This window comes from Hibiscus syriacus, unplaced genomic scaffold, assembly GCF_006381635.1.
Source record: "Hibiscus syriacus cultivar Baekdansim isolate YM2019G1 unplaced genomic scaffold, ASM638163v2 tig00110584_pilon, whole genome shotgun sequence".
Classification (NCBI taxonomy): Eukaryota; Viridiplantae; Streptophyta; class Magnoliopsida; order Malvales; family Malvaceae; genus Hibiscus; species Hibiscus syriacus.
Window position 1 is genome coordinate 2622404 of NW_024062792.1, and position 15015 is coordinate 2637418.

At 34.8% G+C, this 15015-nt stretch overlaps 1 protein-coding gene across 2 annotated transcripts; it reads left to right on the forward strand.

The window, feature by feature from the left end:
• Positions 1 to 2811: 2811 nt before the first annotated feature.
• Positions 2812 to 13949, forward strand: LOC120133617. Of its 2 annotated transcripts, none has more exons than XM_039150171.1 (10): positions 2812 to 3018; positions 3834 to 4062; positions 4151 to 4308; positions 4406 to 4551; positions 4986 to 5051; positions 5146 to 5238; positions 5462 to 5623; positions 12857 to 12948; positions 13223 to 13413; positions 13511 to 13949. In XM_039150171.1, the coding sequence occupies exons 1-10, from the start codon at positions 2925 to 2927 to the stop codon at positions 13789 to 13791; spliced, it is 1512 nt and encodes a 503-aa protein (XP_039006102.1). In that variant the 5' UTR covers positions 2812 to 2924; the 3' UTR covers positions 13792 to 13949. The 2 variants fall into 2 exon arrangements, with proteins under 2 accessions (XP_039006102.1, XP_039006103.1); XM_039150172.1 differs by having other exon boundaries at positions 2816 to 3018; positions 4989 to 5051; positions 13511 to 13947.
• The last annotated feature ends 1066 nt before the right edge of the window (positions 13950 to 15015 follow it).

The following is a 15015-nucleotide window of genomic DNA, read 5'->3' on the forward strand; positions in this document are numbered from 1 at the left end:
ATTTCTAAACATTAAAAACGAACTAGAACCATCCTTAGGCTTTAAACCCCAAAACTTCTCTAACCCCCCTCCCACCATGACCACCATGGCCAAACCTTGAGATTGAAGGCTTAATTGAGAGTTCTATAAGAATAGATTATGATTCTTACATTCACAATCTCAGACTAAGAATGGTGGATAATCAAGTTCTCACAATTAGCAAACTTACAAGAGGAAGAATAGAGAAAGAAGAGGGAGAAGAAGACTATATCTGGTTTGAATTATCTTGACCATGTCATCTGCCACCTGATTTCCTTTGCGATTCACATGTGTGATCTTAATCTCCCATTTCTTGCGCAACATTTTGCTAATATGATGTCTTACTGTTAGTTTAGTTCCATATGTTTCCTCATGTTGAGGTTTCTCTATACTTCTTTGTATTTTTCAAAGAAAAATATGAATAATATAATATGTGTGTTCCCTCATGTTGAGGTTTCTCTATACTTCTTTATATTTTTCAAATGAAAATAAAAATAATATAATATTTAAATAGAATGGAGATCAACCTAATATTTAAAGATGGACACAATAATACAATAAAAGTTGACGCTACAATCATATGACAACCAACTTTGTAGAGGACACAAATTTAATATTGAAAAGGACACAATCTCCTAATACTATGTGTTTTCAGCGATGGACTCCTATGTTTTTTTTTAAGATATGAAAAAAAAGATAATGACAACATCATGTTCATTCACAGGTTAAATCAGTTCATAAAAACTTTTCAAGTCGACGAGTTAACACGTCCACATGAAGGTATGGATGCTATAACATATTAAGTCAACCTTCATAATAAATGGTATGATTATGGTCGATTTCAGACACTTTAATATCCTTGAAATCATGTAATTATACACATGATAATATTAATATTGATTCATATGAATATACTGATGAATGTTTCAGTATATAAATAATATTAAATATTTACATATATGAATTTAGAGCGATATTGAGTGAAGTTTATTGGATGAAAGAGGATCAAGATAAATTGGTATCGAATCCATTACTTCATAGAAAGCTAAAGGGCCAGAATGAATTCAATCACATTCATAACAATATAGCTATTAAAGAGGGACATCAACTAAAGAAATATGACTTTTGTATGAATGAAGGTTATTCCAAAATAAACGTCCAAATCTACCAAGATATAAGACTCAAAGATCATCATAGTAATCTTTTTCACAGTACATTATTTGTGGTAATACATTTCTTATTTGGAATTAGAGTAATAAGAATGATCGAAGATTTTTTAATTTAAGAGGTTATATTTTTTTAGAGAAAATAATTTCTTTAGAATATTATTCTTTTGGGTTTTAGGTGGAAGAAGAACAAAAGAGGAGAAAAGGAAAGGAAAGAGGAAGAAAAAATAAAAGGAAATGATTGTCTCATATGTCCAACCCATTAATTACCTCAGTTAAACTTCTACATATAGCATAAATAAATCAAGTAGAAATACGAACTAAACGATTTCGGTGATAAAGGAATTGTTGTTTCTCGAGGCCCTGAGTTCAACCACTAAAAATGTCAATGATGTGATCGTCAAATGTCAAATGATTAATCAATGAGAAGATTATTTAGTTTTCTTGGATTAGTAATTCACACTCTAGATCATTTACTAAATAAAAAATCCTCTTTCTAATCTCAAACTGATCCAAAACATAACCAATCCAGATTTAAAATTAATCCAATGACCCCAAACTAACAAACCAAAATAATTTTCAAGATTCATGTCAATATTCGAACGTTGACCCAAAAATCTGAGTCGTTACGCAAATTCTTTCAACCCTAAAAATATTCTCTAATTTAATTTTTTAATCTTTTATTAAATTGAAATAAATTATTTATTGTGTTAGATATGTCACTCTATCAATCAATAATATTTTGTTCAAAATTACTCAAATGTGCACCCAATGAAAATACATGTATTACATGAAATCAATATCATTATCAGATTAGGACAGTTTTTAAAGTTGTTGGTAACTAACAACTTCTTTCTCAAAAGAATTTAAAAAAAAAAATCATTTACAACACACGATGATTTTATAGTTTCTCGATCAACACACAACAACTTCATCTTTTATTGTTCAAACAACTCTATTTTCCTATATAATATTTAATATATATTATCTTCTTAATTGGTTATGGTTTTAATTTTCCCCCTAATTTATACTATGTATGATATTATTTTTATTTTATTTTTATTATTGATGTAATTATCATTGGTGTGGCCGTTTCCCAAACACAAATTAATTATATTATAATATGGCTTTAATTTTTTTTTTCTTTACAAAAAATACACCATACATTTAACATCATAAATTTATCTGGGAAAATGCCTTTTTCCATTAAAAATTGATGACAGTCTGAGCTGGGACGTTAACTTGTTGACCGAGATATGATAAAATTTTATATCAGAATCTCAAACGACTATATAACTCAAATGATACTATGATAATATTTTATCATATCTTAGTTAGCAGGTTAATGTTCAACTTAGACGACCATCAATTTTTTAACGAAAAAGAATGAGTTTGGAAATTTTGAATAGCTGAATGACTATTTTGTAACTTTTAATAGTTGATGACTCAATAAAGAAGCGTCTTATAGTTAAGGGATCATTTTATAATTTTTAATAGTTGAGGGAATCAACAAAACAACACAATATAATTGGGACCATTTATGTGCTTTACCCTTTTATTTATTTATTAAAATAAAATGTAATTTTCAGCTTTCCACAAACTTGAAACATCGTAGCCGTTTTTAATTGTAATCGACAGCTTCCTTATTTCTCATTCAAGTTTCTATTTAGCAAATTACACAGAGAGCGAGAGAAAAAGAGAGAGAGAGAGAGAGAGAGAGAGGGAAGAGGGCTGCCGACAATGGCTTCCTCTTCTTTTATCCTCTTCTTCTTCTTCAATTTATATTATATTTTCTTCTTATCATTTGCTTCTCAGGACCCCACTCAATTTAAAGGTACAACATTCTTATGATTTCCTTCTTTTTTCTCATAGGATTTGAACTCTGTGTTTTTCATCCGCTTAGTACCATTTTGCTTGCTTTCTGAGGCAAAGTAGCAAAGGGGTTAACCGATTTAGTTTGGGATTTTCTCGTTGTTCTTCGATTTGGTTTAGAACCCTGAATCGATTCGGCTTCAATTCATTTGTTTCCGAAGAAAATTTACGGATCAATAAGAATATATGCTTGGCTTCTTGAGAGAAGTGAATCTAGAATTTATGCTTTAAAATATAAAGTGGGGTTGTTTTGTCAAATGCAAATTGTTATTATATTAGCTTTAAAATATGTTCTTCAAATGCTGGTAAAAAGTAAGACTAATCCTAGATGAAGCCTAACCATTGTATGTTTTCCATTTTTATGGTATCATTTTCTTAGTAGAAATCTTGTTATTGACTTATTTCTCATTTCTTATAAGTGATCATCAGTTTTCCACAGGTTTCTTTAGATTTACAGCTATTTTTTTTTCAAATATAAATTACTAAGATGAGATGTCCCATGCAAGAGGTACTTGGAGGTCTTTATATGAGGGGAATTTTTAGTGTTTAAATAAATGTTTGGATTGAATAATGCCTTGATGATTTGTGATCATTTTAATTTTAAAACCGAGCTCTATCAATGTATCATTTAGTTATATCCTATAGAAAGTATACTATGCCATTTGTGAATCGGATGTGAAGTGGGATTATGCCAGTAACTTGATGGATGTCTTTTAGTTTTCTTTTGCACCCTAGCCATACTTCTTCATGTTTTTTTCAGATGTTTTAAAATTGCAGGCATTGACTTGGGATGTACAACTTCAGCATTAGATGTCTCCCCTACTCCCCTTTGTGGGCATTCATCTGTCCGTAGTTCAAAAGATGTTATATTATGTGACCGAGTTCGAATTTCTGGTCACTCAAGATTGAAACTTAGGAGTTATGCCAATTCTGTTCGGGTTACTTTGACTCCATCTGTCTTAATACCAGAAAGACTACACAGAAAAATACAAGTTTGCTTTCATCGGTAAGTTTTGCTCTCAATCTACACTTGTTCTGCATGAGATCACTTCAGAAGTTTGTTGTCACCTTTGGTGATTGAAAAAGTCTTGCAGGAATGCTTCACTTGGATTATGCCAGTGTGAGCATGAAAATTGGAAGACGGTGGAAAATGGTATATGGAACGCTGTTATGTCGCCTTATGATGATAGATTTATAGATGTGAAATTTATAGATGATGTGTCTGGCTCTATCACGGTTACCGTTGAAGAAGGTATTATTATACGTTATTTTCAGTTCTTTTGCTTGTGATTGTTAGTTCATTGGGATTGAACTTCATTTTCAACCTTGATTTGCTATCTTTTTTGTAGCTATTAAGCGATGGAGGCTTGTGTTTCTAGCTTTAGGATTTGTTTTGTTTCTGTTGGCACCAATTGTCAGCAAGTGGGTTCCTTTTTATTACAGCAGTTCAATGGCTATTGGCATTATTCTTGTCATTTTGATCCTTCTCTTTCAGGTATTTTGCTGTTCGTCCACAAATTCATTCTGCCTTTGTTGCTTTTAGAATCGCCCTCATTTTTGCTTCCCCATTTTTTCTCCAAATCTCAATGATATTGTATATATCTTACAAATTTGAAGTACCTTACACTGTTGACTGCTGGAAGTCAGTGATTGTTTTCCATTTATTTTGAAGAACATGGATCTGTATTGAAGTTCCAGTTCAGAAGTTCTATACAACATTGTAACCGAAACCTGTCTGTTTGATTTCTTACATAGTTCAAACTTAAATCAATTGATTTTTGATGCCCCATTAGATGTTCATCGGCTCACATATGATGACTGGATGACTTGGGAATCTACTAGTTATTTGTATCCTTAATATTTATGCTGAATTTATGCCAATACTGTCTTAGCTTCAGCTTTTAACTATGTGGATTTTCTTTTTCCAAGCAGGGAATGAAATTATTGCCTACAGGAAGGACAAATATCTTCTATCTTAGCATATATGTCCCAGTGGTGAGTCTTTATTTTCATTTATATATAGGTTAATTAATGTTTCATCTACTTTGGGCTGCCAGCCAATATACTCATTGTTCTATTAATTTTTCAGCTTGGAGCTGGATCTTTTCTTTTACATCAATTGTCTGGGTTGGTAAATTCTATTCTTATCAATTTTGGGCTCAGTGAAGATATGCACAATACAGTAAGTTCTTAACAACTGTCCTTCAGATCTCCCTCCTTTCCCCTCATTGGAGTTAATATTTTCAACAAATGATATTTAATATCATTCCTTTTATCGTCCAGGACTTATGTGAATATGATTTACTCTCTAATGATTTATTTGTAGTTGTGAACCTTTTCTCTTTAAAAGGAAGTGATATTTCAAAGTGAACCAAGTAATTCATTTTTGCTTATTTTTGTTACAGGTTGCCATCTTTGTATTGGTTGGAATTTTCCTCTCGGGAGCTGCATTAGGGTACTGGATGGTAAGAAAATTTGTGATCTCAGAAGATGGAATCGTAGATGTTGGTGTTGCCGAGTTTGTAAAATGGGCTATGCGCATCATTGCATCTGCGTTTATTTTCCAGGTGTGCTTCTACTACTAATGGTAGCTGTATTACTTGGTATGCAGCCTAGGTTATGCAGCATGTTTTCTCTTATTTATTTGAAACTTACTTAAAGTCAGGCGGTAGCTTCTGAAACCTATGAGAGGGCTGTTTTTAAGCATGTCAAATCCAGTAGATTATTTGTTATATGCACATTAATTGCTGGAGGGTGGATAAATGGATCATTTGTCCAACTTTGAAAAGACCTTAACGTAAGGTTTATCGTAGTGAGAAATGGGTGAGAGAAAAGTAGAGAGAGAAAAGTAGAGAGAGAAAATAGATTCCGATGAGGTTTGGAAGGTGTTTGTTGACAATCTCAGTAGGAGAGTATCTAGCCGTGTGCTAAGGGAAATTTTTTCGGCTCAGGGAGCAGTGGAGAGAGTTTTTATCCCAAAAGAAACTAGGAATCCTAAATATAGATCTTCGACTTTTGCTTTTGTTCAGTTTGAGCGGGAATCTGGTTTAAAGCGAGCGATAGATATGTTAAATGGATCATTGATAGATGGGAGAAGGATTTCAGTTGGAGTTGCAAAATACAATGATGTTCGTCCAAGGATAGCAGGGAAGATCAATCCAGTAATTCCGGCCCCAGATTCGACTGCAGCAGGACCTTCAAAGTTGAAAGCGACAGATTTTACCAACAGGAATATTAGGGATGAAAGATAGTATAAAGATGCTTTACTGTCTGTAAGTATGAGAAATAATGCAAGGGGGTATTCGGAGCTTCATTCTGAAGGGAGTCACAGGGAGAAAGCAAGGAAGAATGTTCTGGAAATGCATATTCCGTCTGAGAGCTCGAGTTGGGTCAAAAGTTCTTTAACGGGGATTATTAAGCTTTCTTTGGATTTTAAGTCAGTTAAGGAGTTCTTTGATATTGAAGGTTATGAAGTTCAGATTACTGGCTAGGGTTATGCCAGGAATTCCTGCGTTATCTCTTTCAAATCCCACGAAGATATGATGGAGGCATGGAAAAAGAAGAAAGATGTGATAAGCTTGTGGTTTGAAAGATTGACTCCTTTACTAAATGAGGATGGAGTTCCTATGGCTTTTTGCCAGGTTGAGATATTCGAGATTCCTCTGTTATGCTGGAACGAATCCTTCTTATAACGAATAGCTGAGAGATGGGGAAATATGGTGGAAATTCATGACTCCACCAAGAACAGGGAAGATCTCACTTCTGCAAGGATTCTTATGAGAGTTGCTAGCCCGTTTGATGTGCCAGAATTTATTACTCTTAGATCCTATGGGAGATCGTTCAGAGTTAATATCAAGATTGGATCGGCTTATGATGATTCAAAGCCTTTTTTCAAAATTTCTCCAGTGGTCGGGGCAGTTGGAGAAAACTGTGGTGTGCTGAGGTTTGAGGACGAGGAAGATAGGGATATGTCAGAATTTGAGGAAAGTTCAGTCAAATCAGCAGAGAAATGCAGACAAATGGTTGACCTTTGGATAGATGAGGGAGTTTTTTATGGTTCAGCAGAAACTGATGGGGAAACACATTCTCCAAGATTTACCAAACATGGGAAGAGTATTAGAAAAGGATTGTCAGGTTCACAGAACGTTGGGAATAACAGAGGAGGAGAGTTTGCAGGTTTGGGTATCAGGAATTCAAATATTTCGGCTAATGGATCACAGGCCCAACCGGATGATTATGAGCTGTATGGACTGGATTTTTTATAAAATAATTCCTTTTGGGCCAACTTACACAATTAACAAGTTTGGTAAACTGGTTAAAAATAGAAGAATAGCAGAGGAGAGCAGTGATATGAAACAGTTAAAAGGGTCCAGTAAGAATTCTGATTCATTTGGCAGTGAAGATAGTGAGGCTAAAGAAACTAAGTCATTGATGTTAGTTTCTAATTCAGAGTTATTAAAAGGCCATTCCAAAGGTTGTTCGTTGACAATGAACAGAAGCACGCATTCCTCCAAGAGTGTGCCTTTAGAGAAGAGGATAATGCCTAGTTATAGTAGAGTTTACAGAAGAAGTAAGGAGAGGAATTACTGGCATGGGAATGAATAGAATGGAAATATTGTCAACGAGGTTGTTTCAGATTCAAAGATGATTAAAGATCAGTTTTGCTCATCTGTTCAGCAGACTTCTAATAAGCAGGGCTTAATTTACTAGATTGTGAGGATCCAAATTCAGTCCTGCAAACTGGTGATGGAGGTTTAGATGGAGAGTCTGTAGGATGTGATTTGGATAAACAATCTTTTCTTTCCAATTCCCGATTGACCAGTAGAAGAGTTAAAAGATTATTGCTTAGGGAAGCTATAGATCAAGTCGGTCTTTCTACAGCAGCTTCTTCAGTCTTCTCAGACCTCTTAGATGAAGCAGTCGCTACATGGCAAGTTAGTCAGATTTTGGGGGTTTTCTTCAAGCAGGGGAAGGAACCTTTTTTGGAAAAAATAATTAACTTAGAGAAAGACTGTAATATGGCTAATTGAGGAGTCATATTGGGGTTTTGAGATTGTTCTGTTATTATTCATGAAGGAAAACTTAGCCATAATTACATGGAATATAAGGGGTTTGGGTAAAAAGGAAAAACATAGAGCGGTGTAGAGATTAGTTGCAAACTCTCATCCTTCTTTTCTTTGGCTACAAGAAACCAAAACAGAGAAGATACAAAGGTCTTTTCTAAGAAGAAACGAGTTAAATGGTTTTCAAGGGGTTGTTGAATCGCCAGTTATTGGTTCTTCAGGGGGGTTATTATGTTGCTGGGATGATAAAGTGTTTGAGAGGGAAGATCATTGCATAAACAGAAGATTCATTGTGGTTACAGGAAAATTCAGATTTAATCAGTTCAGAAGCATCCTCATTAATGTGTATGCCTTCTGTGGAGGAGGAAAAAGAAAGCTTCTTTGAAGAACTTAGTCAGTTCATTTCGGGACAAAATCTGCCGGTTTGTGTTGGAGGGGATTTCAATGTTTACTTATGTGAAGATGAGAAGATGGGTAGAGCTCATAATAGAGTTTCAATGAGGATTTTCTCTCATTTTATTCAGTCTGTAGGATTAATTAATCTGCCTATGGAGGGGGGAAAGTTCACTTGGAGTAATAACCAAGATGATCCCACTTTTGTTAGATTGGATAGGTTTTTGGTGGATGGATAATTCTTGGTTTCTTTTCCTGAGATTATTCAGTCTCTTATTCCTAAGTCCATCTCAGATCACAATGTCGTATTGTTACAAAACAGAGGTTTTAATTGGGGAAATAAGCCTTTTAGACTCTTCAATTATGTGATGGAGGAAGATGGTTTCGAGGAAATGGTTTGTCAAACAATTACAGATTGCAAGAAGCGCAAGAGAAAATCGGGAATTCTTAGTATTTTGAAGAACTCTAAATTAGCCATCAAACAATGGGCAGGGAAGGAAAACAAGTTTCCGGGAGCTGCAATTTCTGATTTAGAAAACAAAATTCAAAAGCTTGAGGTGGTAGCACAGCAAAGGCATGATAGTTCGATTCAGGAGATTGTTGAAGAGTTAAATGCGTGTAGAATAGAATTGTGGAGACTTCATAGAATTGAGGAACAGATTTGGCATCAAAATTCTAGACAAAGGTGGGTGAATGATGGAGATCGAAACACAAGATACTTTCATATTTGTGCATCGGTGAGGAGAAAACAAAATGCATTGACTGTTTTAAAAGTGAATGGGCATTTTACACGAGACCCAGATGTTATTAAAGCTGCTGTAAAAGATCACTTTTTTAAAATTTTCAATGAGAGGTCTACACTGGAGGTTGAAGATATAGGGTTGACTTTTCCTAAAATCTCTTTCGAACAAAGTGGTCTTTTAGAGAAGGCTTTTTTCGAGGAGGAAGTGTGGGAGACTTTAAAGTCTTATGATAGTAACAAGGCTCCGGGACCGGACGGATTGAATTTGGGTTTCTTCAAAAGGTTTTGGTTTGTGCTAAAGGATAACATTATGGATTTTTTTCACAAATTCTCTTTGGGGAAAGAATGGGAACATGGTATTAACCATACCTTTATCACCCTTATTCCTAAAGGAACTAACAATGGGAGCCTTGATGATTTTAGACCCATAAGCTTAGTGGGAGGAGTTTACAAAATTTTAACCAAGTGTCTTTCAAGGAGGCTTAGAAGTTGTATAGGAGATATCATAAGCCCGACTCAATTTGCTTTCATACCCGGTCGACAGATTTTGAATTGCTCTCTAATTGCAAACGAGGGTATAGATTATTGGAGAAAGAAAGGGCTAACGGGCTATGTATTTAAAGTTGATTTCAAGAAGGCTTACGATACTGTTGATTGGCCTATTTTGTTCAAGGTAATGGAAAAAATGGGATTCGGCTCTACTTGGATCAGCTGGATTAGGAGATGTGTTACTACAGCTTCGATTTCGGTGTTGGTTAATGGGGTTCCAACGGAGGAGTTTCCAATGGAAAAGGGGCTAAGACAGGGTTGTTCACTCTCTCCCTTATTATTTAATCTAGTAGGGGAATTGTTGAATTTACTAATCCTAAGGGCGGTTTCAAAGGGATTATTTTCTGGTTTGAAAATTGGTAAGGAGGAAGGGTCTTTCAATCTTACACACTTACAATTTGCAGATGATTTAATCATTTTTTGTGGGGCTTCAAAGATGCAGATTATGAATGTGAAGAGAGTGCTTAGAGTGTTTGAGGTTATGTTTAGGCTGCAGCTAAACCTCAAGAAGAGCAGATTGTTCGGCGTAAATATATCTCTAGAGGAGGTTCAAACTTGGGTAGATTCCATTGGCTGTGCAGTGAGTAGTTTTTCCTCTAATTATCTAGGCCTGCCTCTAGGTGCAATAAAGAATTCCTTAGTTATTTGGGAACCGATGGTGCATAATTTTCACTCAAAATTAGCAGGTTGGAAGGCAGCGACTTTATCACTAGCTGGAAGAATGGTTTTGATTAAATCTGTCTTATGCTCACTGCCCATATATTTTTTGTTAATGTTTAAGATTCGTTTCAATCCTTAAGGCTCTCAATTCTATTATGTCTAATTTTCTATGGGGAGGTGGCAATGGTAAAAAGAAAATTCACTGGGTTAAATGGGCTGAAGTGTGTAAACCTAAGAATGAGGGAGGGTTGGGAGTACGTAATTTGAATTACATGAACAGAGCTTTGCTAGGGAAATGGTCCTGGAGATTTGCAAACGAGAGAAATTCTGTTTGGAGGAGATTTATTTGTTCTAAATACAGTTTTGATTCCTCTAGGTTATTGTTTGACAGTAAACTTCCAGCTTGTACTTCTTGGCAGTGGAGATCAGTGGTTAATAATTATTTCAAGCAAGATCCATTTGGTTCTAATTTTCGTTCCTTATGTATCTTTCAAGTTGGCAATGGTAAGCACATTCAATTTTGGCAGGATGTTTGGGCAACAGATTATCCGTTACATGTCCTTTTTCCAAGACTGTTTTTGATTGCTACTAATAAATCAGGAAAACTTTGTGAGTTTGGAGATTTTCATCCATCGGGCTGGATTTGGGATGTTCAAGTTAGAAGAAATTTAAATGATTGGGAGATGGAACAATGGTGTAACTTGATGAACACTATTTTTTTGTTTCTCTGTCTAAGGAATCCAGTGATGGCTTGATTTGGAAAGGCAGTGGGGATGGTATGTTTACAGTCAGTTATTGTGTTAAGAACTGTGCTACTGGTTCTGAAGAGGTTCAATTCTGGATGAAGGTTGTTTGGAGAGGATTACTACCACCAAGAGTTGGAACATTATTGTGGCAAATTGTGCAGCAAAACCTTGCTGTTAAAACAGAATTGGCAAGAAGAGGAGTTAAAGGAATTGATGATGTTTTTTGTCCTTTTTGTAAAAAGGTTGAAGAGTCTTCCTCGCATTTATTCTTTTCTTGTTTGGTTGTGTGGGCATTATGGAATAAATTTTTACAATTGTGGAGTTTTAGTTCTGGTCTTCATGAAGATGCTAAAACTTTCCTCTTAGGCTGGGAAGAGTTGAAGCCAAATTCTACTATATGGTCATTCATTTCTGGGTTTGTTATTTGAACCATTTGGAAAACCAGAAATTTTATTGTTTTTGAAGGGGGGAAGTTGGATCAGATTGAATTATTCTTTTTAGCAAGAGTCAGGCTTGCTTCTTGGTTCCTAGCTAAATATAAGGATATCTCTATTCCTAAAGACTCGTTAATTTCGGACCCTTCAATAGGGGATTCTTATTCGTCCTACAAGTTCTTGAAGTCTTCTATTATTCCCTGGTGTCCTCCTCCTATAGGCTTCATTAAATTGAATGTGGATGCTGCCACTAGTAGTGATTGGAAGAAAAGCGGGTTGGGAGGCATTTTAAGGGATCATCTTGGTGTAATATTAGGAACTTTTCAGGAGTCAGATGGTTCGGGTCCTCCGACATTGAAGGAACTCAAAGCTATTCAAAGGGGACTTGTTTTCGTCTCATCTATACAAGGGAGGGAAAAATTTCGATTGATTGTTGAGAGTGACAGCAGGGTTGCAGTGGACTGGATTATCAAAGTTGATTCTTGTCTAGCTGTATATGCTTTTATTGTTAAAGATATAGTTGTAAAACTTAGGTTTTGTGGGGGAATTGTTAGATGGGTTGCAAGGATAGCTAATATGGTTGCTGATGTCGTAGCAAAGGCTGGTATAGGCTGAATTTTATGTATTTTGATTTTTCGAGTAGCTACTTGTAAGGGTTATTGGGTTTTCTTTCTCTAGGTTGTAATTCATACTTTATTTAATAAAGTTCTAAGGCACTCTTTTCCATCTTCCGTTGATTAAGGAGTTTACACATAAACTCCATTAATCAAGAAGGTGGTTTTTAATGAGACTTTCAAATCTTATAAAAAAAAAGACCTTAATGCCCCTTTATAGTTTCGGGGACCCCATTAAAAGAAAGAAGCATATGGTTTGTCAACAATCATATGGTTAGTTGGTAGAGTGCTATATTTTAGTTCCAATTATTAGGGATCAAACCTTGTCAACCGATGTTTACTCGAGCTCGGGTGCGAGCATCATTAGTATGTGTCCGACATAGATATGTGTAATATTTTCCATGTATTTTGAGGATCCTTGTAGGTCATTCCCCTTATTGAGTACGAAATATGTATCAGACATGGGTGTCAAACATGGATGGATATAGGGAAAAAAATTGGAGCCTGAGCAACATAGCTGGCAACCTCAAGATCTTCTTTCAAAAAGGATATCTTATGCCTATTTTTCCTATCTTGCACCCCTTTTCTACTCTCTCCAGAGCACTTTTGATACTTGGCTAGCAGTGGTGGCATTGGCTTCTTCTTCTGCTATTTGTTCTTTTATTACATCAACAAGAAGGAAATGTCATTCGTAAGTTAAACATAATTACCTTATTCTTTTCAATTTTACAATTCATGTGTGCCGGAAGAAGGTGATTCTGTTAGTCTATGTTTGATAAAGTCTTTGTTTGTATTCATTCCACTTACTAGTCGCATAATAAGACTGCCCCTGATTTCGGTTCGATATCCGTTGCCACATAAACTGTCTAATTGAAAGCTAAATTCAACAAATGATTGTAAGTCTTACTTTCCATTCATAGCCTTGATTTAACTGAACCATGAATTTGGCATTTTGGCTTATGTAGGCACAAACCACATTCTTGGGACAGGAGTCCTTGGGTGCACCGGTCAAGGCAGGGAATGATAAACCAAAGTCGTGCCGACTTTTTTAATAGGGCTCCGAGAATGTATTCTGATAGAACTGTGTGGAATAGACATACTCCGACGACTTCAGTGGCATGGACTAGATTTCCTGCAAGAGGTACTGCTTTTCAAGGTATGTCACAGTTCATAATAGCACATTTTTCTTGGAGCACCATTTTATTTTTCTTCCTTGCACGAATGATCTGATTTGGTTCTTTTAAACGTTGTAGGTGGCACGAATGATCGAGATTATTATTCTACCTTTCACAAGACGCGTAATCGGAACAAATTCACGAAACAAGAATGGGAAGATTTCAGCCGCGAATCCACCCGGGATGCCATGGCAGAATTGACAGCAACCCCAGAATTTACAGATTGGATGATTGAACACGCTGACAGGATAAAACTCCTTCCATGTGAAAGTTCAGAAGAATCGGTTGGAAGCAAATCGTGTTCATCTGATTGTGAAGAGGAACGAGGCTCCGGCGGGTTCAAATTATTTAACTTGTAGCAGCTGAGGTAGATAATTGATGGTAACTACTCCTCCTTGGAAATTTAGCCCCAGCTTTGGGAATCGTATGCGGTTATGTTACTGGGATGGATTCGAGTGTGTGCCAGATATGAGTGCTTTCTGTTGGAGGGTCTGGTTATTGACAACCATGTTCGGATATGCGTCGAACACGGATACATATAAAGTAATACTCTTTCAATCTAATTTATTTTATTTATAACGTTAAGATTTGACAATGAATATTTAAATATTATTATATATGTAGTTTTTAAATTTGGGACGTTTAAAAATAATGATCGTTGAATCTGTGTTATTCAAGGTAACATATGAAATATTGAATCTGAATATTCTCAATCTCGTCAATACATCTAAAGCCTCATTACCGGAGATATAATTGAAAAACTTTTAATAGGAAAACACGGTAAATTATACAATAGTCCCATGATATTAAGACGTTTTCCACAAGTTTTTTTAGGGCAAACTATAAATTTAGTACATAAACTATTAATCTTGTTTCGTTTTAGTATCTAAAATTTCATTTGTTTCAAAACCATATTTAACATTCAGTTTTTATTTCGTTTTATTACCTCGCCGTTCAAAACTTAATGGGTGAGTTGTGTGTGGCCTTTTCTATGGGTAAATTACTTCATTTAACTTTCAACTATCTTCTCACTATTATCTTGGCCACTAAAGTTTGATTTTTTAATTTAATTATTTAATTTTCATATTAGTCCTAATTTAATCAGTATAACTTTCAAATTTAATTTTTTATTTTAAGTATATATTAATAAAATATTAATAAAATAATAAAAAAATATAATGTCACAAAAATTATTAATAAATAAATTAGAGTGATTAAAATAGGAGCAATTTGAAAGTTGAATAGTTAAGTTGAAATGCTTTAAATTTTAGTGACCAAAATAGGAGTGTGAAGATAATTAAATGAGGAAAGATGTAATATACCCATAAAAAATTGCATCACTAAAATGAAAAAAAATAAACGTTAAGTATAGTTTCGAGACAAATGAAAATTCAAATACTAAAACAAAACAAAATTAATAGCTGAAATACTAAATTTATAGTTTATCCTTAATTCTTTATAGTGAAATGTTCGAAAAATAAATTATTTATTTTAAAATTATTTAAACTATGTATGTTTAATTTGAACTCATAAAGAATGGAATTAAGTTTAAAACGTCAAAGGAATATCTTCCAGAGCAATCA

Excerpts from the sequence above, each read along its gene's own strand:
- LOC120133617 (XM_039150171.1), top strand. The coding sequence starts at position 2,925 with ATGGCTTCCTCTTCTTTTATCCTCTTCTTCTTCTTCAATTTATATTAT. Across the intron at positions 4,063-4,150 it reads ATACAAGTTTGCTTTCATCG|GAATGCTTCACTTGGATTAT; the intron begins GTAAGTTTTGCT and ends AAAGTCTTGCAG. Across the intron at positions 4,309-4,405 it reads CACGGTTACCGTTGAAGAAG|CTATTAAGCGATGGAGGCTT; the intron begins GTATTATTATAC and ends TCTTTTTTGTAG.